The 25837-nt window shown below is 60.3% G+C and overlaps 4 protein-coding genes across 7 annotated transcripts; all 4 read left to right on the top strand.

Annotated features, from left to right (window-relative positions):
• The first annotated feature begins 596 nt into the window (after window positions 1-596).
• Window positions 597-9710, top strand: CKMT1A (creatine kinase, mitochondrial 1A). Its single transcript, XM_053988790.1, has 9 exons — window positions 597-851; window positions 5933-6131; window positions 6468-6563; window positions 6680-6901; window positions 7405-7490; window positions 8408-8531; window positions 8666-8800; window positions 9128-9253; window positions 9461-9710. Exons 1-9 carry the CDS (start codon window positions 703-705, stop codon window positions 9575-9577), a joined length of 1254 nt encoding a protein of 417 aa, XP_053844765.1. The 5' UTR covers window positions 597-702; the 3' UTR covers window positions 9578-9710.
• A 2875-nt stretch (window positions 9711-12585) lies between these two features.
• Window positions 12586-20339, top strand: PDIA3 (protein disulfide isomerase family A member 3). Its single transcript, XM_053988678.1, has 13 exons — window positions 12586-12841; window positions 12923-13001; window positions 13688-13805; window positions 14191-14298; window positions 15176-15305; window positions 15765-15881; window positions 16305-16430; window positions 16839-17021; window positions 17562-17670; window positions 18473-18601; window positions 19023-19102; window positions 19604-19661; window positions 19940-20339. Exons 1-13 carry the CDS (start codon window positions 12672-12674, stop codon window positions 20057-20059), a joined length of 1527 nt encoding a protein of 508 aa, XP_053844653.1. The 5' UTR covers window positions 12586-12671; the 3' UTR covers window positions 20060-20339.
• A 1617-nt stretch (window positions 20340-21956) lies between these two features.
• LOC128813579 (peptidyl-prolyl cis-trans isomerase FKBP8-like) lies at window positions 21957-24764 on the top strand. 4 transcript variants are annotated; one of them, XM_053988829.1, is made up of 7 exons: window positions 21957-22934; window positions 23010-23176; window positions 23267-23355; window positions 23796-23968; window positions 24047-24124; window positions 24254-24357; window positions 24447-24764. In XM_053988829.1, exons 1-7 carry the CDS (start codon window positions 22640-22642, stop codon window positions 24750-24752), a joined length of 1212 nt encoding a protein of 403 aa, XP_053844804.1. In that variant the 5' UTR covers window positions 21957-22639; the 3' UTR covers window positions 24753-24764. The 4 variants fall into 4 exon arrangements, with proteins under 4 accessions (XP_053844804.1, XP_053844805.1, XP_053844803.1 ...); XM_053988830.1 differs by adding an exon at window positions 23508-23725 and having other exon boundaries at window positions 21957-22874; window positions 23010-23355; window positions 24447-24567; XM_053988828.1 differs by adding an exon at window positions 23508-23725 and having other exon boundaries at window positions 21957-23176; window positions 24447-24567.
• Window positions 24765-24862: 98 nt separating this feature from the next.
• Window positions 24863-25564, top strand: SERF2 (small EDRK-rich factor 2). The gene is made up of 3 exons (XM_053988832.1): window positions 24863-24932; window positions 25145-25253; window positions 25354-25564. Exons 1-3 carry the CDS (start codon window positions 24926-24928, stop codon window positions 25415-25417), a joined length of 180 nt encoding a protein of 59 aa, XP_053844807.1. The 5' UTR covers window positions 24863-24925; the 3' UTR covers window positions 25418-25564.
• Window positions 25565-25837: the final 273 nt, after the last annotated feature.

The following is a 25837-nucleotide window of genomic DNA, read 5'->3' as shown; positions in this document are numbered from 1 at the left end:
GGCGGCGGGACCTGCCGCGCGCCCAGGCGCGCCGCGCGCACGTGGGCGCGGGCCCCGCGCCGGGCCCGTGCTGTAACGGCAAGCGCGCGGCTGCACCGGGCGGGACCCGCGCCCGGAGCGGCCCTACCGAGCTGGGCCCGCGGTTCTACCCTACGGCCACTTTCCGTGTGCCGGAGCAGCGCAGCTGTGCGCCAGCAGTTCCCGTCCCTCGGGGGTCTGCGGTAGCGAACGCAGCGCACTTCCTGGCCCGCTGATACGGCCCCGTCGGCGTGGCGGGCACTGCGGGAGGGCTGGTGACCGCCGAGAACAGGCCCCCGACTCCGCGACCCATCGCGGGCCGCATCCCGTCGAGGAGCTGCGGTCGCCGCTCCCGGCTTCGGGTGGACAAACTTTGACCCGGCCGCGCCCGCCCGCCCCAGGGCGCGGCGAGGGGCTCCGAGGTGTGGGTCCCGCAGCGGAGCCGGCCCGTGTCGGCGCAGCCGCCCCTCCGGCGCTGTCCGGCGAGCGGTGCTGAAAGCGGCGGCGGCCTCGGTGGGGCGGGGCGGGGCGGGGCACCAAGCAGGTGGCGGTGCCGCCAGGCCCCCCCGTGCCCCGCCGGCTCCCCGCCCCCCGCGCGCCCCGCCGCCGTTCCCGTTCCCATTCCCGTTCCGATTCCCCTCACGTCCGCTGCCCGCCCCGGCGCGCTTGCTCCGCCGCTCCGACATGGCCAGCACCTTCGCCCGCGCTCTCTCCGCTCGCCGCTCCGCCGGCCTCCTGGCCATGGTGGGCGCCGGCTCTCTCGCCGCCGGCTTCCTACTCGCCCGGGACTCGGTCAGCGCGGGCGACCGTCAGCGTCGGCGATACCCGCCCAGGTAATGTGCGCGGGCGGCGAGGGCGCACGGGCGGGGGGCGGCGGGAGGGGGACGATCCCTGCGGCACCGGCACCGGCACCGGCACCGGCACCGGCACCGGGGGCGGGCGCGGCGGCCGCCCCCCGGCTCGAGCCTGGGCGGCGGGTCCCGGAGCAGCTCATGGGGGCGACGCGATGGACGCTGCTCGTCCATGGCGGGAAGGACCGGGAGGCCCTGAACCAAGCCCGTCCTGCCCCGGGGCCCCGGGCCAGGAGGGGGACGGAGCGGCCGCAGGGGCTCAGCCGTGTTGGATGGATCCGCCTCGCCTCGGGCTGCTGGTCACCGTTTCCGCCGGCCCCGCCGGCCCCGCGCACAAGGACACCGGCACAGCCGCGGACCGGGTGCGGTCCCGCAGGAACCAGAGAGCGCGAGTCCCGGCTCTCCGGGGTTCGTCGGGGTTGCCACGGGCCCCCTTCCCGGGACCCGCGCTGGCCGGGGCTGCGGGGGCCGCCCCGGGCGCATTCCCGTGTCCGGGGGTTGGCTCTGGGCGCTGCGGTCCGGGCAGGGAGCCCCGGAGCTGCCAGCTGCCCTGGGTGGTCCCAGAGTACCAGGACAAGCCGCTGCAGCCGGAGACATGCGAGAGCGGGAGGGGACAAATGCTTGACAGTAGGACTGGGGTCCAGAGGGACTTCCCGGGATGACCGGGAGGGCAGAGATTGGGGTTGTTTGGGAGACAGCAGTGCTGGGACCGCCAGTGCCGGTGGGGACATACCCCAGGCTTGGCCCAAGAGAAGCCAGGGAGACTTTGCCAATGTCCTGGTAGGAACAGGATGGAGCAAAGGGTCCGTTTTTTCCTGCTGGCAGAACACCACGGATCTCTGTGGGAGCTGGTGTCAGAGCAGCCCCTGGCCCGACCTCATCTGGCTGTACCAGCCTTCCCACGCGCCTGCCTTTGGGACAGGGACTCCTCTATTGAAAAGAAAAGCTTTGCTGGCAGGTCCTGGCTCTTCCCTCTCTGGGCCAGCTTTTAAAGGGAGAGCTGGAGGGGCCTGTGGGTGCTGAGCAAACAGCCCCATGGGTGGATTTTGGATGACAATGAGATGTGCAGTCAGGACTTCAGGGAGGTGGGCACAGAGCTGAGCTGGGCCAAGTGGGTGCATACACGGCCACAGGCTGGCTTAGGGGTGCTTTTGAGGTAATGCTGTCTCTGCAAGAGCCCTGGCCCTATTTGCATACCCAGCGCCTGATCCCTTAAGCCAGATAAGTGTCATAGCTGCAGCACAATGCTAAGGTTCAAGCTCTAGACCAGAAGCTCTCACGTCACTCCCCTCCAAACGGCTCTTTGCTGCCCTAGGAAGCCCAGCCAGGCCAGGAGGGCCAAGTGCCTCACATTCCCACGGTTCCACTCACCATCACTTGCCCTGGCAGAGGCTGGTCCTGCCCAGTGTTTGTGCTGCCAGCCCTGAGGACCAGAGAGCAGCACGCCGCCAGACAGGACTGGACGCAGTAGCTACCTGTGTCTCACAAGAGCTAGGCAGAGTAGGAACGGGGCCGGGCCAGAAGGGGAGAGGGACGTGGCGGCCACCAGCCAGTCCTTATGTGGCAACAGCTGCTTGGCTTAGCACATCTTAGAAGCAGGCCAGGAAAATGAGGACTGAGTTTTCCTGCCCATCCCAATGCCAGCAGAGACTGTGCAGAGGGAAGGAGCAGGGTGGGAAGGAGGCAGCACGTTGCTGCTCCGAACACCAGCAGCTGCTGCCATCCCTGCACCAAATGCCGACAGTCAGAGTGGTGTGTTGCGGTGCTGCATTGCAGACTGGGAACTCTGGGCATGTGGAGGGCTCACAAGGAGCTGGCACTGGGGCTCTGGCAAGCTGCGTTGGGCTACAGAAAGTCAGGGACAGAAATTGACTGAGTTCATAGAATTACAAAGGCCGGATGTTATTGATTATTTATCTCCCAAGAGGGGGATGTTTTCCAGCTTTCTGAACAACTGCAGAGACGCAGACATCAGGTCAGGAGGGGATGAAATCAAGGTGAGGCTGTGGCTGAGAAGCTCTAAAATGAGCCTCCTGGGGGGTTCTGTTCAGTTGGGAATGGTTTTGTGACAGTGCTGACACTTGAAAAGAACCTGGATGGAGCCCTAGGGGTGAGCTGCAATCCCTCACTCTGCAGCTGACTCCCCCGAGGATTTTGCCCCTCTAGTCTTTAAGTTAAAAACTGAGGGACATTGGCAGCAGCCCTGAGGGGTCTGAGCAACACTCTACAGCCTCCTTTCAGAGGCACTGGAGTACAGATGGCCATGCTGTGAGGGCACAGGCACTCCCACCTCAAGGAGACATGGGCACCCTGTGCCTTCTGCCAGGTGGGTCCTATGACAGGCATGGCGCCACATTTGGGCCACCATGTTGGGGCTCCCTGCCAAAGCCTCTCCAGACAAAGCCCAAGCCCCTTCCTCCCTGCGTAAGCAAGCCTCGTGCTTGGCTGCCTGCCAGCTCCCAGTTCCATGCCAGGACACAGGGTCTGCTGCTCACCCCACACACCCCCACACCTCTCCAGAGGCCATGTGTGGCTAGGACTGCCTGGGCACCTCAGGCCAGTGATGCCAGGAAGGGCACTGGAGGCTGCCACATTAGAGGTGAAGAGCTGTGGGGAGGTGCAGGTAGTTGTCACTTCTGGAGAAGCTGCCCAGTCAGTAGACAATGGAGTAATAATCCCTGCTGGCTGCTGGGCAGATCTGCTCTGGGGTCAGGCACCTGCTTGCTCAAGGGCAGAGAGGGCAGCTGCACCTTGAGGTCATGGGCAGGACAGCAGGCTGCAGTGAGCACAGGACAGCATGGGCACCACTGCTGAGTTGCACTCCTGGCAGACATCCACGCTTCCAGCCTCTGCAGCTGGGCAGGAGCCCACAATACCACAGAACCGTGGAATCATAGAATCACTGAGGTTGGAAAAGACTTTTAAGATATCACTCGGTGCTGTGGCACAAAACAAAATTTTTGTGGGAATAAAACAGATGGTGCTGAAATGGCCGTAATTTTAAAAACAGCCTTGGGGACCAAAATCAAGGGGTCAAAGCAGCCCAGGTGCAGCATCATCTTGACACTATGACAGCAGACTCCTGGGCACCCTGAGCACATGGCAGGAGTGTGGTGCCACTGCCAGAGCTCTCCAGTGCCAGCCTGGACACAGCCTCCCCCAGCAGCGCTGTGGCACCACGGTGAGCGCAGCACCAGGTGCTCAGGACCTTCACCTGAGCATTACCCAGCTGGTCCTGGCAACACCCATCTGAGTTCAGGTGCTCTAGAAAGGCTGAAGAGAGGTTGTCACAGTTTGCTCTCTGTGGTCTGGGGCTGTTTGGGGCGGGTGCACTCCAATCGGGTGCTCAGTCAGCACTGCAGTAGGCACAGCACCTGCAGGCAGGAGCCTGGAGTCTCAGGGTTTGGATGCTGAACCCCTCAGGGAAGGTGTAGACAGCTGTGGCAGACAGCATGCTTCAACCCATAGCAGTCTCCTGCCTGCTGGGACTAAGCTGGCTTTCCTTAGGAACCTCTATTGCTCCTGGGCATCCTCTGTCACACAGAAAGCACAACAAGTGGTCCTGGCATGCCCAGCAGCATGAGCAGTGGAGGAACCTGTCCAAGTGTTCCATTCTGATCAGCAAATGCTTTTTACAAGTGTGTCACCCTGGGGAGACAGTGGCCAGCAGATGACAGGGGCAGAAGCAGTGAGGGAGGCCAGGGTAGGCTGCATCCCATGCGTGCCACGTCAGCCTCTTAGCTGGATCATCTCATCAGGGCACAGGTCTGTGTGGGTTGAAAGCAGCCCCCTCAACCCTGGGACCAGTTCTTGTCTGGAGCAAATGCCTCCTTCTGCTGGTCCAGGCAGCAGCGCTAGTGCTTCCCCACACAATGCAATGGGAGCCCTACCTCCCTTTGTTTCTGCACAGCACAGGAAGCCATGAGCAGTAGCCAAGCTGTGGGCGAAGGGCCACATTCCTTGGCCTGCAGACACAGGGGAGGAGGCAGTGGCAGCCACAGGGCTCTGCATTGCAGCACAGGATTGGTGCTGGCAGCCAGAACCAATGTCCAGTGTGAGCACTCAGCCCAAGAGCAGGAGTTGAGCACAGGGGGTGCCAGGACTTGCTTCTAGTGCTGATGTCTGACTTGCTCCCAGCAGCCAGACCTGTGCTAGCCCAGGCCTCTTTCCTCCCACATGGACACTCACCCCAAGCTATGTCACCCCCAAAGCAGGCCTCTCTCAGAAGGGTGTCCCCAGGAATGTAGGACCCCCTCCAGCCACCAGTGTGGTCTCCTGGGCTGACAAGGGCCAGTCCTGTCCCACTAAGGTGAGTGGAGGCACCCTCAAGAGAGATTTGGCCAAGGCAAGCAGGTCCTGCCTGCCAATTTCCCTGTGAGTGCAGAACAAGCACAAAGCCTGTCTAAAGTGGGAATGAGGTCAAGAGACAGCCTCCCTCTAAGCTGATTAGAGGAAAGTATCCCCCTAATACAATAAACTGCACTAGGACTGTGCTGCAGATCAGGGTCAGCCAATCTCCTGCCCCACAGCATCCGGGGGGCAGAGGTGCAGAGGTCCAGGGGTCAAGCAAGCCAGGACCCTGCAGACTGCATGTCCTGCCTCCCCTACCCACTGCATCAGCAGACAAGGAGTGGCCCCTTTCCATTTGAGCTGGCATTAGGGCAGCCCCAGGGAGGACAAGGGGAGTGGGACCCCCACTCTGCAGCCCAGCTGCCCTGGCAGCTCAGTGTGGGGATGGACTCACATGGCCCCACTGCTCACCCAGCAGGTTCTCCCACTTTGGGGCCCTGCTGTGTTTTTGATAAGGAGCCGCTCCCTAAGGACTGGTCCGGATTTGCCTGTGGACTCTTGGTTCAGTGCCAGCCCTGGGTTTGGACTCTCCCTGCCCTTGCCCTGCAAGGCCTGTAACTGCCTCCCTGCTCCCAGTTGCTGTAGATAAGCAGAGTATTTGACCCCTCCCTGAGCTCCCCTGCCCATACCTGCACCAAGAGTCTCTGTGGAGCACAGGCACAAGTGCAGGGGTCCCCTGGCCCCAAAGAACTCATTGGTGTCTCCTCCCACAGCGCTGAGTACCCTGACCTGCGGAAGCACAACAACTGCATGGCCAGCAACCTGACGCCAGCCATCTACGCCAGGCTCTGTGACAAGGCAACCCCAAATGGCTGGACCTTGGACCAGTGCATTCAGACTGGCGTCGACAACCCTGGCCATCCCTTCATCAAGACTGTGGGCATCGTAGCTGGTGATGAAGAGACCTATGAGGTGAGTGGCAGCCAGAGCCTTGCCTGCCAGCAGCCAGAGGAGTCCCAGTACCCATGGTACAACCAGCAGCCGGGGTCATTACTGCCCACCTCCTCTTGCTCAGCCTTAGCAGCTGGAGAGGCCCCTGGAAAGTCTCCACATGCTCCTGCAGGACACAGGGCTCTTTTGGAGCAGCTATTGCTGGAGCCCTGCAGCCTCCTGCTCCACTTGCCCCGTGGATTGCTGTTGCACTGCAGGACACGCTGTCCCCCATACTGGCAGTGGGGCCCTGCCAGGCTTGTGGCAGGGGCTTCATGAAGCCCTTGGTCTGCTGTACGTTGTCCCACTTGCTTCCAGGTGTTTGCCGACCTGTTTGACCCTGTGATTCAGGAGCGGCACAATGGATACAACCCCCGCACCATGAAGCACGTCACAGACCTGGACGCCACAAAGGTGCAGAAGCTGGACAGTGGTGCTGCACGCGGGTGTCCTTCCTTGGGCCTTGGGGGTAGGGCCCTGACAGCACCAAGGCCACCCCATGAGCACCCTGTGGCTCCTGTCTGTTCCAGATAAAGTTTGGCCAGTTTGATGAGCGCTATGTGCTCTCGTCCCGGGTCCGGACTGGGCGCAGCATCCGTGGCCTGAGCCTGCCGCCAGCCTGCACCCGTGCCGAGAGACGAGAGGTGGAGAAAGTGGTTGTGGATGCACTGAGTGGCCTCACCGGGGACCTGGCGGGCCGGTACTACCGCCTCAGCGAGATGACCGAGAACGAGCAACAGCAGCTCATTGATGTGAGTCCGTGCAGCTCCCAACCAGCCCCCCGGTGCATGCAGTGCCCCTTCCTGGCACTGCCTCTCTGGGAGGCTGCAGCCTCTTTTTACAGCTATGCTGTCTTCTTCAACCAGGAGCCCTGCCCTAGCAAGGCAGCCCAACAGCACAGTGCTGCTCAGCCCTCAGGAGCCAGGAGCTCTCTAAAGTCAGCCCCAGCAGCTCATGGCCACCTCTGACTCTTGACCCCATTTCCCTGCCCATGCCCAGAGGAAGGCAGGCTTGTTGCACTCAGCTGGTGCCCCACCAGCCCCTGGCACAGGGTGGGCTGTGCACCAGCAACCTTCAGCCTCCCGGGCCAGGAAGGCAAGGGGCTCCTGCCCATGGGTGCCCTGCCTGGGAGAGCCGTGGTGAATCTCCTGCATGGCAGGTGGGACCAGTGAGACAGGGAGTACTGGAACTAGTGAGGGTGCCCTGGCTCCAGCCATGCAGCCTGGGTGAGCCCATGAACTCTGCCTCCCTCCAGGACCACTTCCTCTTTGACAAGCCGGTGTCCCCGCTCCTGACAGCAGCAGGAATGGCTCGGGACTGGCCTGACGCCCGAGGGATCTGGTGAGGTTCTGCCCTGGCACTGGGCGGCAGGGCAGAAATGGGGGGGACGTACTGCTCCATCCATCTCAGCCCTGCCACCCACGTTTCCCGTGTTTGCCATGCCACAGACCCTAGCACATGGCACCAGTGCCTCTGGGCCGTGCTCACCATGGGTTCTGTGGCCTCACCTGGGAGCTCCTTGTGCATCACTGTCAGCAGTCTACTGTTCCCTACACAAACACAGCACAGTACTGGCAAAAGGGACTGTGGAGCCAGTACCAGCTGTCAATCCTGCCTGCTCTCATCATCCTGCAGCACCTTGCACTCTAAGGCTGCCAAAAACCTCAAATTGCCTTCTGCTCCCTGGGCAATCCCCAGCATTCCTCCTGGCTTCTGCACACTCTATGTGACACAAACCTACCCTGCCACGGTTGCATCTTACTGCTCCCTCCCAGCATCTTTGCACAGCCATGCAACATCCCACACTCCCGCAGAGCAGCAGCCAGCACACTTGTCCGCCCATGCCACCCTCGCTGACGCTTTACATGGAAAACATCTCCAGGGCACATACGGTTCCCAGCTCCAGCTGCACCTAACCCAGCCCTCCAGTGCACACTCCATGCCTCACAAGCCCGTTCCCACTGTCTGCATGGTGCAGGAGCCATGCTCCCGTCCCCAGTCCAGGCTGGGTCACCACCATGCTGGCACCCACCTGTGCCCAAGGCACTGGAGACAGCTCCCGTCACCAGCGGTGATACATGTGCATGGACACTGGCCCATCTCCAGGAGCATCTCCTGGCTGCCCACCCTGGTGGAGTCAGCACATGAGAACCAAGGGCAGCACTAATACCATGGTGTCAGGGGCAGAAGGAGCACAGTTGAGTGGGCAAAGGGTCTCTGCAAGCTGCCAGCACAGTCAAACACTGCCCTGTCCCTAGGCACAACCACCAGAAGACCTTCTTGATCTGGATCAATGAGGAGGACCACACACGTGTCATCTCCATGGAGAAGGGGGGCAACATGAAGCGTGTTTTTGAGCGGTTCTGCCGGGGCCTAAAGGAGGTGAGTGTCCAACAGCTTCTGCTGTGCCAGCCCCATAAACAGGCAAAGAGGAGCAGGCAGGGCTCCTGTGATGCTGGCCCTCTGCTGGGTGCTCCTCAGCCAGGGCTGAACAACTGCTTGTGCCTCTAACTCAGGTGGAGCGGCTAATCCAGGAGCGAGGCTGGGAGTTCATGTGGAATGAGCGGCTGGGTTACATCCTGACCTGCCCCTCTAACCTGGGCACGGGGCTGCGAGCGGGTGTCCACATCAAGCTGCCACTGCTCAGTAAGGTATTGCCATGGCCAGTTTTGTGGTGAGCCAGGCTAGGACTGTGGGGAGCTCAGCCACATAGGTGCAGGACAACATGGGACCCAGCCCTGGACCACGCTCAGGTTCCCCTAGGAGGCATAGGGTCCAGCTACTGCCTGCAGTCCTGGCCAGAAAGGCCCAGGTCCCAGGTGTCAGCCTGAGTCTGCTCAGGGCAGGACTGTCAGTGGCTGGTGACCCACTGACAGGACCCTGTGAGCAGCAGGGGCCTGCACCAGGGAGGATTTGGCTACAGAGCCCTGACTCCCTTGTTGTTCCTGCTGAGCACTGACACTTTCTGTGGGCACCAGGACAGCCGCTTCCCTAAGATCCTAGAGAACCTCCGGCTACAGAAGCGTGGGACGGGTGGTGTGGACACTGCAGCCAAAGGCGGCATCTTTGACATCTCCAACCTGGACCGTCTGGGGAAGTCAGAGGTGGGTGCCAGACAGAGCTGGGAAGGGAGGTTCTGGAATGTGTCTGCACGACGGGCCCACAGTGCCCATGCAGCCCCAGGGCCGTGTGTTGGGGCCAACATGTGGGTGCTGGGAGTGGCAGTGCCTACCCTGCATGCAGCAGGAGTGGCCAAGTGGTGTGGCTCCCAGGACAGTCCCTCAGTCACCACATCTGTGCTCCTGGTGCAGGTGGAACTGGTGCAGCTGGTGATCGACGGTGTGAACTACCTGATCGACTGTGAGCGGCGGCTGGAGAAGGGGCAGGATATCCGCATCCCCTCGCCGCTGCAGCAGTTCCGGCACTGAGGGGGCCATGGCAGCGCCAGCGCTGTGGGACCCAGGTCCCCCTGTAGCTTGTGCGATCTCTGTGCCCAGCATGTCGCTGCATCCTGTAACCCACAATGCGTCAGGTCAGACCCCATAAACATGTGCTGCTGTAGCCATGGCTCAGGCTTCTTCTTGCCCCAGCACTCACCACCCCACTGACCTCCCAGCACCCTGTCCCCCTGCAGAGAGAACACTCAGACTTCCCCCCCATCACAAGGCTTCACAATCGCCACACATGGGCTCTGCACCCCCTGCCCCATCCCATCTACCCCGGCCACCTCCCAGCTGGTATCAGGAGTAGTGCAGCAGGGCCAGGAAGCACTGCATGGCCTCACGTCCCACACTGAGCAGCACACTCCAGAAGGTCTCCTCTGGCAAATGACGGTACTCCTGTGGGAAATGTGTCTTGAGCACCCAGGCAGTGGGAGAGCAGAGCCAGTGGGCCCCATGCTCCTCAGGATCCTGCATGGGCTGCAGCCAGGATCCTGAATGGGCAGTGCCTGCACCAGGATCTCAAAGTCAGGAGTACCCTCACTGTCCTGGAGCAGGTCCCAGAGCACAGGCTGCAGGAAAGAGCAACATTGCACTGCCTGTGCAATCCACACCTTCCCTCTGAGCTCCTTGCTCAATGTCTCACAGTGGGTTTGTGGCAGGCTTGCTACAAGGATAAGGACGCTGGGACAAAGGGGAGTTTTCACCCTGAGCCATAGCTCTGACTCCCAGCGGGGCGCTGGCCGCTCCCAGCCACTGGTGGCTGAGCAGGGCACATGCACCGGTCAGTGCCAGGAGCGGGTGTCAGTCCTGGGAGTCGTTCCCTGGGCCCGCGCAGTAGCGAGGAACGTCTCTAGACTTGAGGGAGCAGAACCGGCCCTGGAGCACGCATCTATCCGCGGCGGCTGCACTCCGGAGGCCCGTGCTCACTCACTGGGATTGGGGTCCCGCAGCACCAGCAGAAGCAGCATCCCCGGGCTGGGAAGGAAAGCAGCCATTCCTGCGTCCTGCGGGCAGCAGGAGCGAGAGAGAGGGAGATAGACGAGGTCCCGCAGGGCTCGGTCCGGCACCTCCCGCAGTACGGCCCCCGCCGCTCCCGCATTCGCTACGGCTCCCAGCCTTCCTCCGACACTGGCAGCCCCAGAGACCCCCGTCCCACAGACCGCCGAGACAAGCTGTGACACCTGATACTTCCCCGGCACGGGATCCTGTCCGGTCCCTGCCTGCTCACCCCGCTCCTGCCGCTGGGGCTGGACGCCCACGGTGCGACGGAGCCGACTGTCGCTGGCCTCGGTTCTGGGCTCTAATCCGAGGCCGGCGCCAGCCCCCCCACCGCAAACGATGCCGAGCTCCTGCATTATTGATAACGGGAACCCGGCACGGGCGGAGGCAGCCGGGCGGCAGAACACTGCCCAGGGCTGCGGACACGGCCCGGGGCTGCGGATACGGCCCGGGGCTGCGGGTACTGCTCGGTGCTGCGGACACTGCTCGGGGCTGCGGACACCGGCCCGGGGCTGCGGGTACTGCTCGGTGCTGTGGATACTGCTCGGGGCTGCGGATACGGCCCGGGGCTGCGGACACGGCCCGGGGCTGCGGGTACTGCTCGGTGCTGCAGACACCGGACACGGCCCGGGGCTGCGGACACGGCCCGGGGCTGCAGACACCGGACACGGCCCGGGGCTGCGGACACGGCCCGGGGCTGCGGGTACGGCTCGGTGCTGCAGACACCGGACACGGCCCGGGGCTGCGGGTACGGCTCGGTCGGGCCCCGCCCGCCCCACGCCGGGCGGAGCGGAGCGGCCCGGGGCGGCGGGCAGCGCCCCCTGCCGGCGCGGGGCGCGCATGCCGGGCGCACGGCGCTCCCCGGGGCGGGCCCGGCCCGCCGCTCTGTCGCAATGGCGACGGTGGAGTCACAGACGTGACGCGGGTTGTCCCCGCAGCCCTGGGGCCGACTGGCTGATGCAGCTCAATATTGGTGACAAAAATGCCAGAAACAGCCCGGGCGGCTGCCCCCGTGCCGGAGGTGAGCTGATGAGGGCTGGCCCCAGTCATCAGCTCTGGGGAGACGGAGCAGTTGCTAAAACTCAGCGGTCAGCGGTAGGGACCTGACAAGGCGAGGGCAGGAGCACGTGGGCTCTAAGGAGAAACGGATGGTGAGGCGGAAACGGGGTACCGAGGACGTTTCCCCAGTTGATGCACTGTCCCCCAAGGCCCACCTGAGCTGCCCGGCGCGCTGCAAAGGGAGGGTGAGAATCGGGGTTTTGTGCGGGGACAGCCCCAGGCCCTGGCAGGACCGAGACACGGTGGTGCGAGGTGGGAGCAGGCTGTGCCTGGTCAAAGCTGGGGGCGAGCCGAGCACCCCGGCCGGGATGGCACAGACGAAGCACCTTCTGACCGCAGACCCCAGCAGAAGGTGCAAATGCCGACGGATGGGGTTACGGGGTAAAGACCCGCTCCCGGGTTTGGCTCGGGGCCAGGGGAACGCCAGACTGTCGCAGGGCCGGAGCGTGAGGGGTGGTGGGCGAAAATGCGTGAGCGAAATCCAGCCGGCAAGCCCGCAGCGAGCCGAGCGCTGTCGTGCGGCATGTGCTGCGCACGTGTCACCGCCGCGCCGGCACTGCGCGATACAGACACGGCGGGGTTAATGCACCGTTAAAGCCGTCAGGCCAGCAAAGCTCCCGGAGACCGACCGCGGATCGGCAGCGCGCGGCCCCGGGGAGCCTCCGCGGCCCCCTGTCCCGGCCGGGGAAAGGGAGGCGCTGTGGTCGGCGTAACACAGCTCGGTGCTCGGTGCTCGGGGACTGCCCCGAGGATGGCAGACGGGCACCAGCCCGCAGCCCCGGCCCGCCCCCGCCGCCGCCCGGGCAGCGCCGAGCACCGGCGGCCATGAGGAGGGGCGGGGCCGGCGCGGAAACCCCGGCCCCGCTGGCACGCGCCCCGTGACGTGCCGCCCAATCAGGAGCTGCCACACGGCAGATCCGGATGCGGGGGCCGGACTTCCGGCTGCGGCCCCGGCGCTCCTTCAGCCGCCGCTCCCGGCCCCGCCGCTCCCGGACGCGCCGCTCGCGCCGCTCCCGCCGTCATGTCCGCGCCCCGGCCCCCGCAGCCGGCCCTGCCTGCCGCGCTGCTGCTGTTCCTGCTGCTCGCCCTCGGCGCTCGCGCTTCCGACGTGGTGGAGCTGAGCGATGCCGATTTCGAGAGTGGCCTGGCCGAGCGCCCGGGGCTGGTGCTCGTGGAGTTCTTCGCGCCCTGGTGAGGGGCCGCTGGGGGCGGGGGGCCGGGGGCGGGCCGAGAGGGGCGCTCGGCCGGTCTGACTCCCTTCCGTGCCCCTAGGTGCGGACACTGCAAGCGGTTGGCGCCGGAGTACGAGTCGGCCGCGACCCGGCTGAAGGGGATCGTGCCTCTCGTGAAGGTGAGCACAGGCTCCCGCGTTGGGCCGGACCCGGGGCGGCCGGTGACCGGGCTCCTGCTCTGCAGGCCTGACGGACGTCGTTTCTTTGATGCCTTGGAGCCCTAAAATAATCTGGAAGCCGGTCCTTGCAGGGCCGCAGCCGCGCGGCGGCTGTGCAGAGGGTGTGTGAGGGCTCGCCCCAGCCGGGGAAATAGGCCTGCTCGGAGCTGTGTGATGAGGCTGAGAGCGAGCGCCGTGCTGCACGCACCCACTGAGGCATGCTGACGAGGAGCTTTCTTTTCTGTACAAAAACTCGTAGAGTTTTCTCAAATCAGGGTCTCTTCCTTTATGGGAAGTGGCATGGACTCTTGGCACCATGGCCTCCTGGTCAGGTCAGCCTGTTTTCTTCAAATGTTATATGAACTTTGGGACTGACAAGATACTGAGAAATGCCGTGTTATTGATTGCAAGAAACTATCCTTTCTAGTATTTTTTTGGTGTGTAGTCTGGTCGAACTCGAAACTATTTAGTCTTTGCAGTATTTTCTCGATATTTTTCTGGGCGTCTCATTATACCTGTGCTACCTCTTTCCCAATCTGGGCTGTCGAGTACCAGGCAGTGTGTGACGGATCCCTCTAGTCCCTTGTCTGTGATTAGTGTGTTAGGGCTGGATCTCAGTCCTTGTAGCAAGGTTTCTTTTCCTTTAGGTTGACTGTACAGCAAATTCCAATACCTGTAACAAGTATGGAGTCAGTGGATATCCCACATTAAAGATTTTTCGAGATGGAGAAGAGGCAGGGACCTATGATGGGCCCAGAACAGCAGGTAAGAACTGTTTGGCAGCATCTGGTTTGCTGAGCTGCAGCAGGAGGCAGCATATAACAGCCAGGGATGCAGAGAAGGTTCACACCTACACATACACCCCCCAACCCCTTACTCTCTCCAGAACTCTTAGTGCTGGCAAAGCCTGGGATGTTTATTTTCCTTTAAAGCTCTCCTTTAAAGGTGAAGGTTTCCACATTAGCTCCTAGTTGCCAGGATGCTAGAAAGCTCCTGTGTGAAGCTAATGGGAGCAGTCCTTCAGTTCACATATTTATCGTATGAGAGATGTGTATGGATTCTGCAGAAACTATTTCTGGTTTAGGAAGCTTGAAAAATGTCTTGTGGAACTTGGTATTGATCCCTTTACTTATTTTACTAATCTTTCAAGATGGGATTGTCAGCCATCTCAAGAAACAGGCGGGACCTGCTTCGGTGGCTCTCGGTTCTGTGGCTGAGTTTGAGAAGTTCATTGGCGATAAAGATGCTTCTGTCGTGGGTGAGTAGAGGTGGTGCATCCTGAAATGAGTGGGCTCTGGGAGCTCGTGTGGAAAGAGCAGAGGCAGTACCATGGGCTGCAGCAAATGAAATTCCAGATGGACGTGAACAAAACCACTGCTGGTAATGAGAACAATAAAGCCCTAGAACATGTATCCAGAGGGATTTTAAAATGTTCAGCCTGGGAGATTTTCACAACTTAGTTGGACAAAGCTCTGAGCAACCTAGTCTGACTGGGGCTGTTCCCGCTTCAAGTGGGAGATTTTATTTGAGGACCTTTGGGTATTCCCTCCAAATTTTTTCTTTTATTTTATTTTTTTTTTTCCCTGGCCATCCGGCTTTGTTGGCTCCCCTGGCACTATAGTATTTGTTTTCCAGTGGTTGTTGCTTTCTTGGCTGGCTGACATCAGGTAGCTTTGGGTTGCTTTGGGTGTGTTTGTTGCTCTGGTGGCATCAGAGGCCTGTTGGCATTGGGTGCCTGTGGTTACATGTGGCAACAGCAGATGGTGCAAATCAGGTGCCATCTTGTAGGTATGACCACAGGAGTATTAACCAGCATTCCTAAACTTACTGGTATTAAGTGCCAGTTGTTACACAATCACCAGTGGATGTTTGGCTGTTCAGGGGACGATTGTCCTTGGCTGAATGACCAGCTAGGGCTTCTCCTGAGTAACTTTTCTGCTGCTGGAAAGGGTCGGGGGGGGGGGTGCAAGGAGGTCCCAAAAAATGGGAGAGAAGCTGTCGAAGGTAAATACCTCAACATACACTGAAGGACTGGATTCAGGATTGATCCAGTGCATTGTAGAGAAAAATGCTGAGACCTGCAGAGGGTCCAGAGCTGGGTTGGTTTGAGGTCACAGTCTGCCTTTCTGCTGCAGGCTTCTTTGGTGATGCATCTGGGGATGCTTATTCGGAGTTCATGAAAGCAGCCAACAGCCTCAGGGATAACTACCGCTTTGCACACACCACCGAGGAGCAGCTGGTCCAGAAGTACAAGGAAGATGGAGAGTAAGTTACTTAATACAAAGATTTCTTATTATTTAGGCATTTGGAACAAATTCATGGATTCCACTTAAATGGTTTCAGTTTTTAAACACAGCTTAAGGTCTGGTTTCTTCCTCAGCTGACAGTGGTGTTTCTTTTGAATTGAGATAGAAAGGTGTAAATGGTCTCCGAAGTGTTTGTGTCTGCCTCTGTGTGGCAAGTATCTCAACAGAGACATTTTGTTTCTGTATTCGTTGTTATGGTGAGAGTTTTGTTTCTCATTGTGGCCGCTCTGAATCATGGAGAAGGCTCTGACAGCTACACCTAGTGCACTAGTTTCATCAAGAAACTAGACAGTGTTGTTTGAGCTATGAATGGTGAGTGGGGATTGTCACTGGAGAGTGGGTTTTTGCCCCATCTGGCTGCTGTCCTTGGATTCCCAGGGACGCTTTGAACTAATTCACAATACCTGCTTCCCCACAGAGGTATTGTCCTATTCCGTCCTCCGCGCCTGACCAACAAGTTTGAGGAGAGCTCTATCAAGTACCCAGAAGACAAAATCACCAGTGGAAAGATCAAGAAATTCATCCAGGAGAACATGTGAGTGATTCCTCACCAACAAATGTGACAGAACTGGCTCCAGTTGGCTTTGGCCATGTCAGAGCTTGTTTTTTCATTGCTGCCACTTCTGCTGCATGTCTTGGCACTGCTTCCCTTTGGGGACACCTTCTTGAAATCCTGACATGGCTGTTGGCATGCACTCTCCGTATTCTAACCATGATTCTGTTTAAAAACTGAACCTGTGAGAGCTGTGCTAACTTTGGCCTTAAATGGGTCAGCTCTAGCCACTGATGTGGCAGGAGATGGAGATTTGACTGAGAAAATCCTGAGCAGGAATGAGCAAAGTATTTCTTCCTGAGGTGTGATTGATCACTGGCATTTAACTCGTGGGTGGGAAGCAAGTGTGCTGTGTCCAGCCTGTTCTGGGGTCATGGACTCTACTAATACCTCTCTCGTTTACAGCTTTGGCATCTGCCCTCACATGACTGAAGACAACAAAGACTTGATCCAGGGCAAGGACTTGCTGGTGGCATACTACGATGTTGACTATGAGAAGAATGCCAAGGGATCCAACTACTGGCGCAACAGGTGGGAATGGTGGGGGTAAATCGGCCGTGCACTGTTCCTGCCTTGCTGCACTTCCATAGCTTGGGTGACAATCCTCTGAAATCCTGTGTGATTGCTCTTGGATCCCTGGTCCTTAGGAACCTAGCCCTTACCCACAAACTGCCTCACTGCTGTGGTGTGCAGTTCTGCCCTTCGTGCTGAGAGCCCGGGGTCACGCAGGTGGAGGATGCAAACGCAACACTTGCCTCAGTCACCACAGACACCGGTCTGCTTCTCAGCACCATTTCTACAGGACTTGGCTCTGAGGAGCACATTGTGCCACTGAATTCCTAGTCCGATGTGTATGTCATCTTGAAGGGTCTTACACCATGTAGAAGAAAATGTTCAAAGAAATAACGCTTTGTGGTTTTGTTTATGTTTTCCCCTCAGAGTTATGATGATTGCAAAGAAGTTCTTGGATGCTGGCCACAAACTGTCTTATGCTGTTGCTAGTCGGAAAACCTTTGGCCACGAGCTTTCTGAGTTTGGTCTGGACAGCAGTGTGGGTGAGGCCCCCGTCGTTGCCATCAGAACTGCCAAAGGAGATAAATATGTCATGCAAGAAGAGTTCTCGTGAGTTCTTGAACTTGATGGTAATGGGTCTCATCTGATGGACTTTGGTCTAGAGGTCTCTGACCAGATGATACTTTGTTAGCTTTGAGGAAACAGGAAAGCTGGCTGTTGCAGCTGGAAGAAGCAATTGCTGGGTCAAAATGGCTCCTGCTCATGTGTTTTCCTACTCTCCAGAAAGCTTGCAGCCCCTCCTGTTATACAAATGGAGAGAATTTAATTCAAGATCCTGAAATTCTGGTTAGGAATTAGGGTGCAGTAAAGGGCAGAAGAATTCATTGTACCTTTCATTTTGAAAAAAAAACCTGAAGAATGCTGGAAGGCCTAAAATTTTGAATGGGATGTGCATCCAGCCTCCTGTCAGAGCCCTTAAGGACATCACTGCACTTGTTCTGGAGGTCTACTGAGCCAGCCCCAGAGTGGTGCTGTCAAAGATGCAGGTGGCATCTGTTGTGTGGGTGGAAGTAGCTTAAATAAGCCTTGAAAGTTTCCCTCTCTCATCCTGTGTGTGTGATGATGGCTGTAACATCACTTTTCTTTCAGCCGTGACGGAAAGGCTCTGGAGAGATTCCTGCAAGATTACTTTGATGGAAACTTGAAAAAATACTTGAAATCAGAGCCTGTCCCTGAAAGCAACGATGGCCCTGTAAAGGTGAGTGCTGCTTATGGCTGCAGAGACACTGCTCAGCAGCAGCTTCCTGTGCCTGTGGGAAGTGCTGGGAGCGAGGCATGGTGGTAGCTCAAGAGGCCTCTGTGCTGATAGACAGAGGAATTACTCACTCCCTTATTCCACTGCAGCTTTCTGAGGTGATGGAGACATCACCTGCAGCTTGCAGTTTGGGTTCTGTTTTTTTCCTCTTAGCATAGTAACTGCTGCTTGGCCCCAGCAGTTACGTGCTTTGTGAGTGCAGCAGCATCCAGATTTCCAGGGCTTACACAAAGGCCTGTCCTCTTGGTTTGTGCTCACTCCTTCATGGCATGGTCTACCTGTTGGTTGTGACTGCACTATTTTAGGGATCTCCCTGTTTATCTCATCACTGAGATCTGGTAGAATTCCTGCCTTTCACCCTCCCAGGCAATTCTGCCCTGAGTAAGAACATTCCCTGGCCTGGCTTTTTGATGAGAGCCTTACACAGAAGTGCAAGTCACGGGATTCACAGATGTTTTTGGGGCAATGGCCTCAGCCAGTCCTGCTGATTGCTTGCTGGGATTAAGAAGAAATGACTTTATCTTCCTGCGAGGACACCGTATGCAGACCTCACTTGGAGGTAGTGCTGGTAACTTATGGCAGGTTTTTACCTGCATGGTGCAGATGAGGAGTGCTGTGTTTGGTTCTGCTGCTCGCTGTGCAAGTGTGGGAGACGCAGGCTTGGGTGGAGGGTGGAGTGTGTGGAGCATGTCATCACCTCATCTCTGACTTCGAAGGAACTAACTGGTGTGATCAACCCTTACAGGTGGTGGTGGCTGAGAACTTTGATGAAATTGTTAATGCACAAGACAAAGATGTCCTGATAGAGTTCTATGCACCATGGTGTGGCCACTGCAAGAATCTGGAGCCCAAATACAAAGAACTGGGGGAGAAGGTAAGTCTGAGATTCTTGCAAATGTGAACTAGAATTTTGCAGCACTAAATGATCCTGCAGGTTCTTTCTAGCCTCAGTGACAATGGGGTATAATTGTGCCTTCTTGAAGACTACAGATTTTGGTCTCTTTGCGGAGTGCAGATATCTTGCAGCAGGATCTGTGGTAGCAACCACACTGGTATATTTAGTCTGTGTTACTGGCTAGGGCACAGGAATATTCCCGGATTCAGTGACTGGCCTCAACTGCCCAAGTTTCTTTTTGGGTCTTTTCCTTCTGCATGATGAAAATCTCCCATGTAGTGGGGGTTGGTGAAGTGGCATTCCCTACGCACTGTCCTCTGATAACGCTGTCCCAGATCATGCTGACTGCTGGGTTACTGTATTTTGGAATTGGTAACTGATGGGTTCTTTCTACCCACAGCTCAGCAAAGATCCCAATATCATCATTGCCAAAATGGATGCTACAGCCAATGATGTGCCTTCTCCCTATGAAGTCCGAGGGTAGGTCTGACTGCTGTGACACCACACATCAGTGCATGAGTCCCTCTCTGTCTGACTTGGGGCACAGCACTGAAGAGCTGAAAGACCCTCATGGGGAAGGGTGTGGGGGTTGCCAGGCAATAGCTAGGTGACTGCTGGGCAATGGCTTGATGTGCAGAAATCAAGAGTGAAAACAAAATACACTAATCTGCCTGGCTTCTCCAGGATTCTGGTGTCCTGGCTTTGCCTGGAGGTCTGTCCTGCTGCTTTGGAATCTGCTGAGATTCTGTTCCTGGCAGTGTGAAAACAAATCTGGGCTTGCTGTTCCAAAAGCTAGCAAACTTGAACCTGTGAGCTCAGCCAGATCTGCCAGGCTCTTGAAGGGCCACACCTGGTGCCTCAGAGCCACTGAAGCTGTGCCATGTTAAACCAGGGCAGTGTGGGGTGTGAGTCCCTTCAGTTGGGGCTGGTCTGATAGAAATCAGAGCATCTCAGGAGCTCATGTGTTTCTTCTCTCTCCAGTTTCCCCACCATCTATTTTGCTCCAGCTGGCAAGAAGCAGAGTCCAAAGAAGTATGAGGTGAATATTTTGCTGTTCTTGATACTTTGTAAAGAAGTGAAGAGCATCCAGGTGTTCTAATTATACTCAAGCCTCTTTGAGAGTTGGGGGTGGCACTATGTCCTGTTACCCTGGGAACACACCTGATGGTACTGGCTATTGTACTTTGTGTTGCAGGCCCTGGGGGGAACTCTGCTTGCAGTCACCTGGGTCTCCTGCCAGGCACCTGAACCCCCTTCAGGAGAGGGGAAGTCCATGGTGTGTACAGGTCCTGCCTGACAGTCATTTGCTTTCTGCAGGGGGGCAGAGAAGTGAGTGACTTCATCAGCTACCTGAAGCGGGAGGCAACCAACACTCCCGTGCTGCAGGAGGAAGAGAAATCCAAGAAATCCAAGAAGAAGGTGAAGGAAGATTTGTAAAGTACCTGCTTGCCACCTTGTGAGGATGAGCTCTGTGTGAATTGGGGAAGCACTGGTCAGATTGGGGCCAGTTCTGGGCTATGGAGAGCCAGTGGCCATGCGGGCCGAGGAGCCCCAGCTGCTGTATCTAGTAATGTTTAATTTCCTGCCGTCTCTTAGCTGCACTGTTGTGGGGCTCCCCAGGTTTGTTTTGTGGTTTGGGAGGGGGTGGGGGTACAGTTATTTTCTAATTTTTTTTGTACATTTGGAGAAGTGAAACAATAAAATGACCCCCTTAAGACCAAGTGTCCTGTCCTGGGGCAACCCATCAGACCTAGCAACAGGATCCTGTTCTCTATAGGCAGCAGCTTCCTGCTGCAAGTTGTTCCCTACAGTGAGCCCTCCTAGCCACTGTGTTTAGCTTTTAGCCCTTTATCCTCTTTCCTTAGCTGCCCAAGCCCCTCCAGAATGTAGCAGCAACAGCTATCCCAATGTGTTGGGCTTCGGGTGCTGCATTTACACACATTTTGGACTGGGGAATTGTGGTCACAAGTGCCTTTGCTGTGTGCTGCCCTAGCGAGTTCAGAGGTACGTGGTGCTCACTGTGACTGTTGGATTGCAGCAGTGCAGGCATATGGAGCAGGCTGGCAGGGGCCTCGCTCAGCAGTAGCAGTAAATCAGCTTTGAAGCTGGTGCAGGAGTAGTCAGGTGTAGGAGAGGAGTGTTACTATCTCTACTCAAACACAGGTAGGGCCAGGGCCAAGGGTGTTTGTCATAGTCTTGTGCTTGACTGCGGTGAGGGCGGATACAACCAGTTAATTATTCCTTCTCATGCTGAGAAACAGGCTGGTAGCTGTGGGTCTCCCTTCAGGAGGATAGGATTAGACCATGTGGTGTGGGCTGTGACTGACCATCTGAGGGTGTTCTGCTTTCCTTTGGGAAGGCAGGAAAGAGATGGGCGGACCAGGTAGGAGCTGTTGCCCTGATTCTGGGTTCCTGGACTACATGCAAGTTGAAGTGAGGGTCAGCACACTCAAAGTATTGCTGCATGGCAGCAGTTACTATGGCAAGAGCCAGAGCTTGCTTTCTCTGTGACTTCCCCCCCACAACTCAAAGCCTGGCTACCTTATGTTTTGCTGCTGGAATTCTCCAAGTACAGTAGCTCATGCAAGGCTTAGGATGTACTTCTTTGACTACAGTAACTGTGCAGTACAACAATTTCTTTTGCAGCTCCATTAGCATCTCAAACCGTACTTCCCTTCTGTGCTTTGCTGCTGTGGCAGGTCCCCTAATGCATGCGGGTGTCTAGGCACCTTTGGAGGAGCACGTGATGTCCAGTGGTCCCTGCACAGACTGGCAGGAGCCCTGCACCTGGCTGTGGGCTCCCAGCACTGCTGCAAGGAAAAGGAACACAGCAAGTTCCACTGACAGCTGACAGTTACCCATGTAACACCAAACTGGAGTGCTGCTTCCTTGCTGAGCAGAACAGTGCTCTCCATCAAGCCAAGGAGAGCCAGGGACGTGGTTCTAATCCTGGCTTTGCTCCCTGTTCTGTGACGATTGACCTGGTGGCAGCTGGGGCACTGAACACAGGTAAAACTCTTCAGCATGTTTGGCCCAGAGCATCACTGCTGGTGCTCAGAGCAGCCTGGGTGAAGTTAGCACAGGCCTAGGGAAACTTTCTGGCAGGAGGGACAGAGGATGAGGAAGGGCTGTGCAGTGGCTGCCCAGATGTCCCTCACTGCGCTGCAACTGCACTGAAGGTACTGAGCTTCAGTTGAGGAGAAACAGGCATCTGATGAAGGATTTGTATATTTGCTGCCTGGAATACTTGGCAAACAGGATGGCTACAGACCTTGCTTTCAGTGAGACCTGCGTGGAGAGCTGGTCCTGGGTGAGGGGGAAGCCACCACCCAAAGTAACACATTCCCCCCTGAGTTGGCTCAGACCTTAGCAAAAGATCAGGGTTTTGTTTCTGGCTCTCCCCATGCAGCCATGGCCCTCCAGGGAGTCGGGAATGAGCTGGCCCCAGGTGTTTCAGGGCAGCTGGAGCAGTTGGCACTGCTTCAAAGACAAGTCTGGATGAGCAGGGAAAAAAACTGCAGCAACAGTTTGCTTGGGAGGTCCTGCTTCTTGCAGGATCAGGCTTTTGATGTGAGACAGCTTTGGATGGAGATGTTCACAGTGATTCTTCTCCTGCTGGTAGCTGGGATAAGCCAGAGCCCCGGCCCGCAGCCTCAGTACCGCAGACCACGGCGTTGCCTGGAACGCGCGACGGCGGCGGGCGGGCGGTCCCGAGGGGCAGCAGCGGGCGGGGCGGGCGGCGGCAGCTCCGTGGCGGGGCTCGCCCTGGGCCAGCTATTTTTGCCGCCGACCCGGACTAATCCCCTGAGCCGCTTCCCGGCATTAGGTAACGGCGCGGCGGCGTGCGCCGCGCGGTGTCCCCAGCCCGGGCAACCCCCGGCAGTCGCGGCGCGGCGGGACGGGCGGCGACACGCCCGGTGCGGGCTGGGGGCCGTGGGCACCCGCCGCCGAGCCCCGGGCGGGCCCGGACGGAGGCCAGCAGGTAGCGGCGGGTGGTGAGGAGGGCCGGGGGCGGACATGCCGGGCCCGTCGCCCGGCGGCTCCCCGGAGAGGGAAGCAGGGGCCGGCGGGCGGCCGCGGGGGCCTGGCCGGGACCGTCGGGTACGGTTCCGGCTGCCTCACACCGCCATCGCGGTGCCGTCGGTGCGCGAGGAGGAGCAGCTCTTCTACCGGCGGCTGGAGGCGCTGGCAGTGCCGGGGCCCGGCGGCTTCGGGCCGCTCTTCGCTTCCGACGGTTGGAGCGACTTGACGGGTGAGCGCCGACGGGCGGCCTCGGGGCCAGCCGGGCCGGCGGCCCAGGCTAGGACGGCCGGTACCGGGGGGAGTCGAGCAAGGAATGCCGATTTCGGGACTCCCGGCTTGGCTCTCAGCGCCTCCTCCCCCGCAGAAGACCGGCTGCTGCGGAAGCGCGTGGTGCGGGCCGGGCTGGGCGGGCCGCGGCCGCTGCCGGGCCAGGAGGTGTCGGTGAAGGTGCTGGGTGCCCTGGAGGACGGCGGGCTGGTGGAGCGGGACCCGCGGCTCATCTTCGTGCCGGGTCACGGGGACGTCGTGCAGGTGAGCCCGAACCGGTGCGCGGTTCAGTGCCGTGCGAGCTCAGCGCCGCCCTCGGCCCCGACCCGCCAGCCCCGCCGTGCCCGTCCACAGGCTCTGGAGCTGGGCGTCCCAACCATGCAGCCCGGGGAGGTTTCCTTCTTCCTCGCCGCTTTCCCCTACGCCTATGGCCGCCCGGGCAGGTAGGGCGGGCGGGCAGGGGGGCCGAGCAGGCAGGGGGCGGGAGGGCAGACAGGAAGGACGGGCGAGGACAGGAGGACCAGAACCGGTGGGGCGGGCAGGGCAGGGGACCGGGGCGGGCAGGGGTCGCGGGCAGCCGGCGCTGTACCAGCAGGGAGCCCGACGTGCCGCCCGAGGCACCGCTGCTGTTCGAGGTGACGCTCCTCGAGGTGCGGGACGGCCCCGACCCGCAGCCGCTGCCTCCCGCCGTCCGTCTGCGCCTGGGCTCGCAGCGCCGGGAGCGGGGCAACTTCCACTTCGCGCGGGGTGACTTCGCCGCGGCGCTGCGATCGTACCGGCTGTCCCTGCGTGCCCTGGACGGCCCCACCGCCGGTGAGACCGGACGGGAGGGAGGGCCCGGGGCTGCGGGGCTGGGGCGCTGAGGCCGCAACTCGCTCTGCAGCTCCGCCCGGGCCCGAAGAGGAAGAGGAGCTGCGGGAGCAGCGCGTGAAGTGCCTCAACAATTGCGCGGCTGCCGAGCTGAAGCTGGGGCGGGCGGAGGAGGCGCTGGCGGCCTGCGAGGCGGCCCTGCGGATCAGCCCCGACAACGGTCGGGCGTTGCTCCGGCGCGGGCAGGTGGGACTCGCATCGCCCCGCGCCATCCCGCTCCCCTCGGCCCCGCCGTCCAGCTACCCTGCGCTCCTCTCCCCGCAGCTGCTGGCACAGCAGGGCCGGGACGCAGAGGCGGCGCTCGTCCTGAGGAGAGCCCTGGAGCTGGACCCGGCCAGCAAGGTGTGGGAGGCGGGGTGCGAGGGCGGGCGGTGGTCCTACAGCACCTGGTGCTAGGAGCGACGGGGAGGAAGAGGATCCTTCAGGAGTCGGTGGGGCGGGTGTCCCACCGCAGCCGCCCCTCGTCCGTAGGTGATCCACACCGAGCTCTCACGGCTGGCGAAGCGCCAGAGCCCTCCATCCGGCGCCGGCCCGCAGAATCCCCGCCACGACCCGATACCGCCGCCGAGCCCCGCGTGCGTAGGCGAACTGGGCTGTGCAGGGACGGGTGCCCGCCCCGCACCCTCTTGGCGCGGATAGCGCTTATAGCCGTCCCTCCCTGTAGATCCCCCGCACCGCCCTCGGCGGAAGGAGCGATCTGAGCGGCCCCGCAGCGCCCCAGAGCCGGACCGAGGCGATAGAAGAGCTCTCATACCGACCCCCGCCCCTCGCCCCTCGCTCCCGGGGGCGGAGGAGGAACCGGAGGGAGGGGCGGGGCTGGACGGCGCCCCGCCCCCGCCCCGCTCGCCTCATGACGTCACGGCGGGGGGCGGTTCCCCCACGCCCCGCATCCTGTCGCGCGGAGGCGGCTGCGGCGCGTGCGCCCAACCTTCCGGCTTTTTCGCCCCCGCCGGCAGAAGGGAGGCCATAGCCCGCGGCCAATCAGGCGGGGCCTTGCCGGAGAGACGGGCCAATGAGAGTGCAGCGGGGGATGGATCGGCGCAATGATTGGCTGTGGCGTCCCTTAAAGCTTGGCGCGGGGCGGGGCGTGGGGGGGTCAGTGCGGGACGTGGCGGTGGAGTGGAGGTGGGAGGGAGCGGCGCCATGACCCGTGAGTCGGGGGGGAAGGAAGGAAGGAAAGGGGGCTGGGGCTAACAAGTGTGGTGGGAGGCTGTTCTGGGACCCAGGAGTGCGGTGGGGCCGGGGTCAGGGGCCATGCGCCGGGACCCGGCCTGCGGGCAGCGGCCGGGCCGGGGTATGGGGGGGTGGCGCCGCGGCCGGTAAGCGGGGCCGGGCTGCGCTGAGGCGGCCGCGCTCTGGCAGGCGGGAACCAGCGCGAACTGGCTCGGCAGAAGAACCTGAAGAAGCAGAGCGACTCGGGCAAGGGCAAGCGGCGGGACGACGGGCTCTCGGCTGCCGCCCGCAAGCAGAGGTGAGCGCCGGGCCGGCCCGCCGGCTTCCCCTGCCCCGCTCCCTGCTCCCGCCCCGCGGCGGTGCCGGCCCCGCCGCCAGCCCCGCCGCGCTCCCCGCAGGGACTCGGAGATCATGCAGCAGAAGCAGAAGAAGGCCGACGAGAAGAAGGAGGGCAACAAGTAGCGGGCGGCCGCGCCGGGCTGCCGCCCCAGGGCCGGTCCCGCCGGCAGGATGCCCCGCACCGCCCCAGGCCGGGTCCCGCCGGGATCTCCGGCATCGCCCCGCGCCCCGCGGCGCCGTCCCCTATTAAAGTAGCTGTGGAGCCCTGCACGCTGCGTCTGCTCGTCCGTGCGCCGGGCGGGGGGTGGGCGAGCACGGGTATTGCCGGCGGAGCAATCGCGTCCGCGGAGAGAAGGACCGAGCGCGGCCGTGGCGGAGTCAAGCGGCGGCATCTTGACGGTGAGGAACAAAGGTGGGGTCGGGCCTGGGCGGTCCTTGGGGGGCAGCACCCGGGGATCGGCGCGGGGGCTGAGGGCCGAGCGCCCCGGGGCGGGTGGGAGAGCTGGGAGCCGCTCGGAGCGCGGCATGGCGCCGGAGCGCAGC

This window comes from Vidua macroura, chromosome 12, assembly GCF_024509145.1.
Source record: "Vidua macroura isolate BioBank_ID:100142 chromosome 12, ASM2450914v1, whole genome shotgun sequence".
NCBI lineage: Eukaryota > Metazoa > Chordata > Aves > Passeriformes > Viduidae > Vidua > Vidua macroura.
Note: the sequence above shows the minus strand (reverse complement) of the source record. Positions and strands in the feature narration are given on the sequence as shown.

Bases quoted from the DNA above. Each gene is read 5' to 3' on its own strand.
- CKMT1A (XM_053988790.1), top strand. From the start codon at position 703: ATGGCCAGCACCTTCGCCCGCGCTCTCTCCGCTCGCCGCTCCGCCGGC. The intron at 6,564-6,679 runs GTGCAGAAGCTG...TGTCTGTTCCAG, and splicing joins CAGACCTGGACGCCACAAAG to ATAAAGTTTGGCCAGTTTGA. The intron at 9,254-9,460 runs GTGGGTGCCAGA...CTCCTGGTGCAG, and splicing joins ACCGTCTGGGGAAGTCAGAG to GTGGAACTGGTGCAGCTGGT.
- PDIA3 (XM_053988678.1), top strand. From the start codon at position 12,672: ATGTCCGCGCCCCGGCCCCCGCAGCCGGCCCTGCCTGCCGCGCTGCTG. The intron at 12,842-12,922 runs GTGAGGGGCCGC...CCGTGCCCCTAG, and splicing joins GTGGAGTTCTTCGCGCCCTG to GTGCGGACACTGCAAGCGGT. The intron at 15,306-15,764 runs GTAAGTTACTTA...GCTTCCCCACAG, and splicing joins AAGTACAAGGAAGATGGAGA to AGGTATTGTCCTATTCCGTC.
- LOC128813579 (XM_053988827.1), top strand. From the start codon at position 22,640: ATGCCGGGCCCGTCGCCCGGCGGCTCCCCGGAGAGGGAAGCAGGGGCC. The intron at 24,125-24,253 runs GTGTGGGAGGCG...CCTCGTCCGTAG, and splicing joins AGCTGGACCCGGCCAGCAAG to GTGATCCACACCGAGCTCTC. The intron at 24,358-24,446 runs GTGCGTAGGCGA...CCCTCCCTGTAG, and splicing joins ATACCGCCGCCGAGCCCCGC to ATCCCCCGCACCGCCCTCGG.
- SERF2 (XM_053988832.1), top strand. The intron at 25,254-25,353 runs GTGAGCGCCGGG...CGCTCCCCGCAG, and splicing joins GCTGCCGCCCGCAAGCAGAG to GGACTCGGAGATCATGCAGC.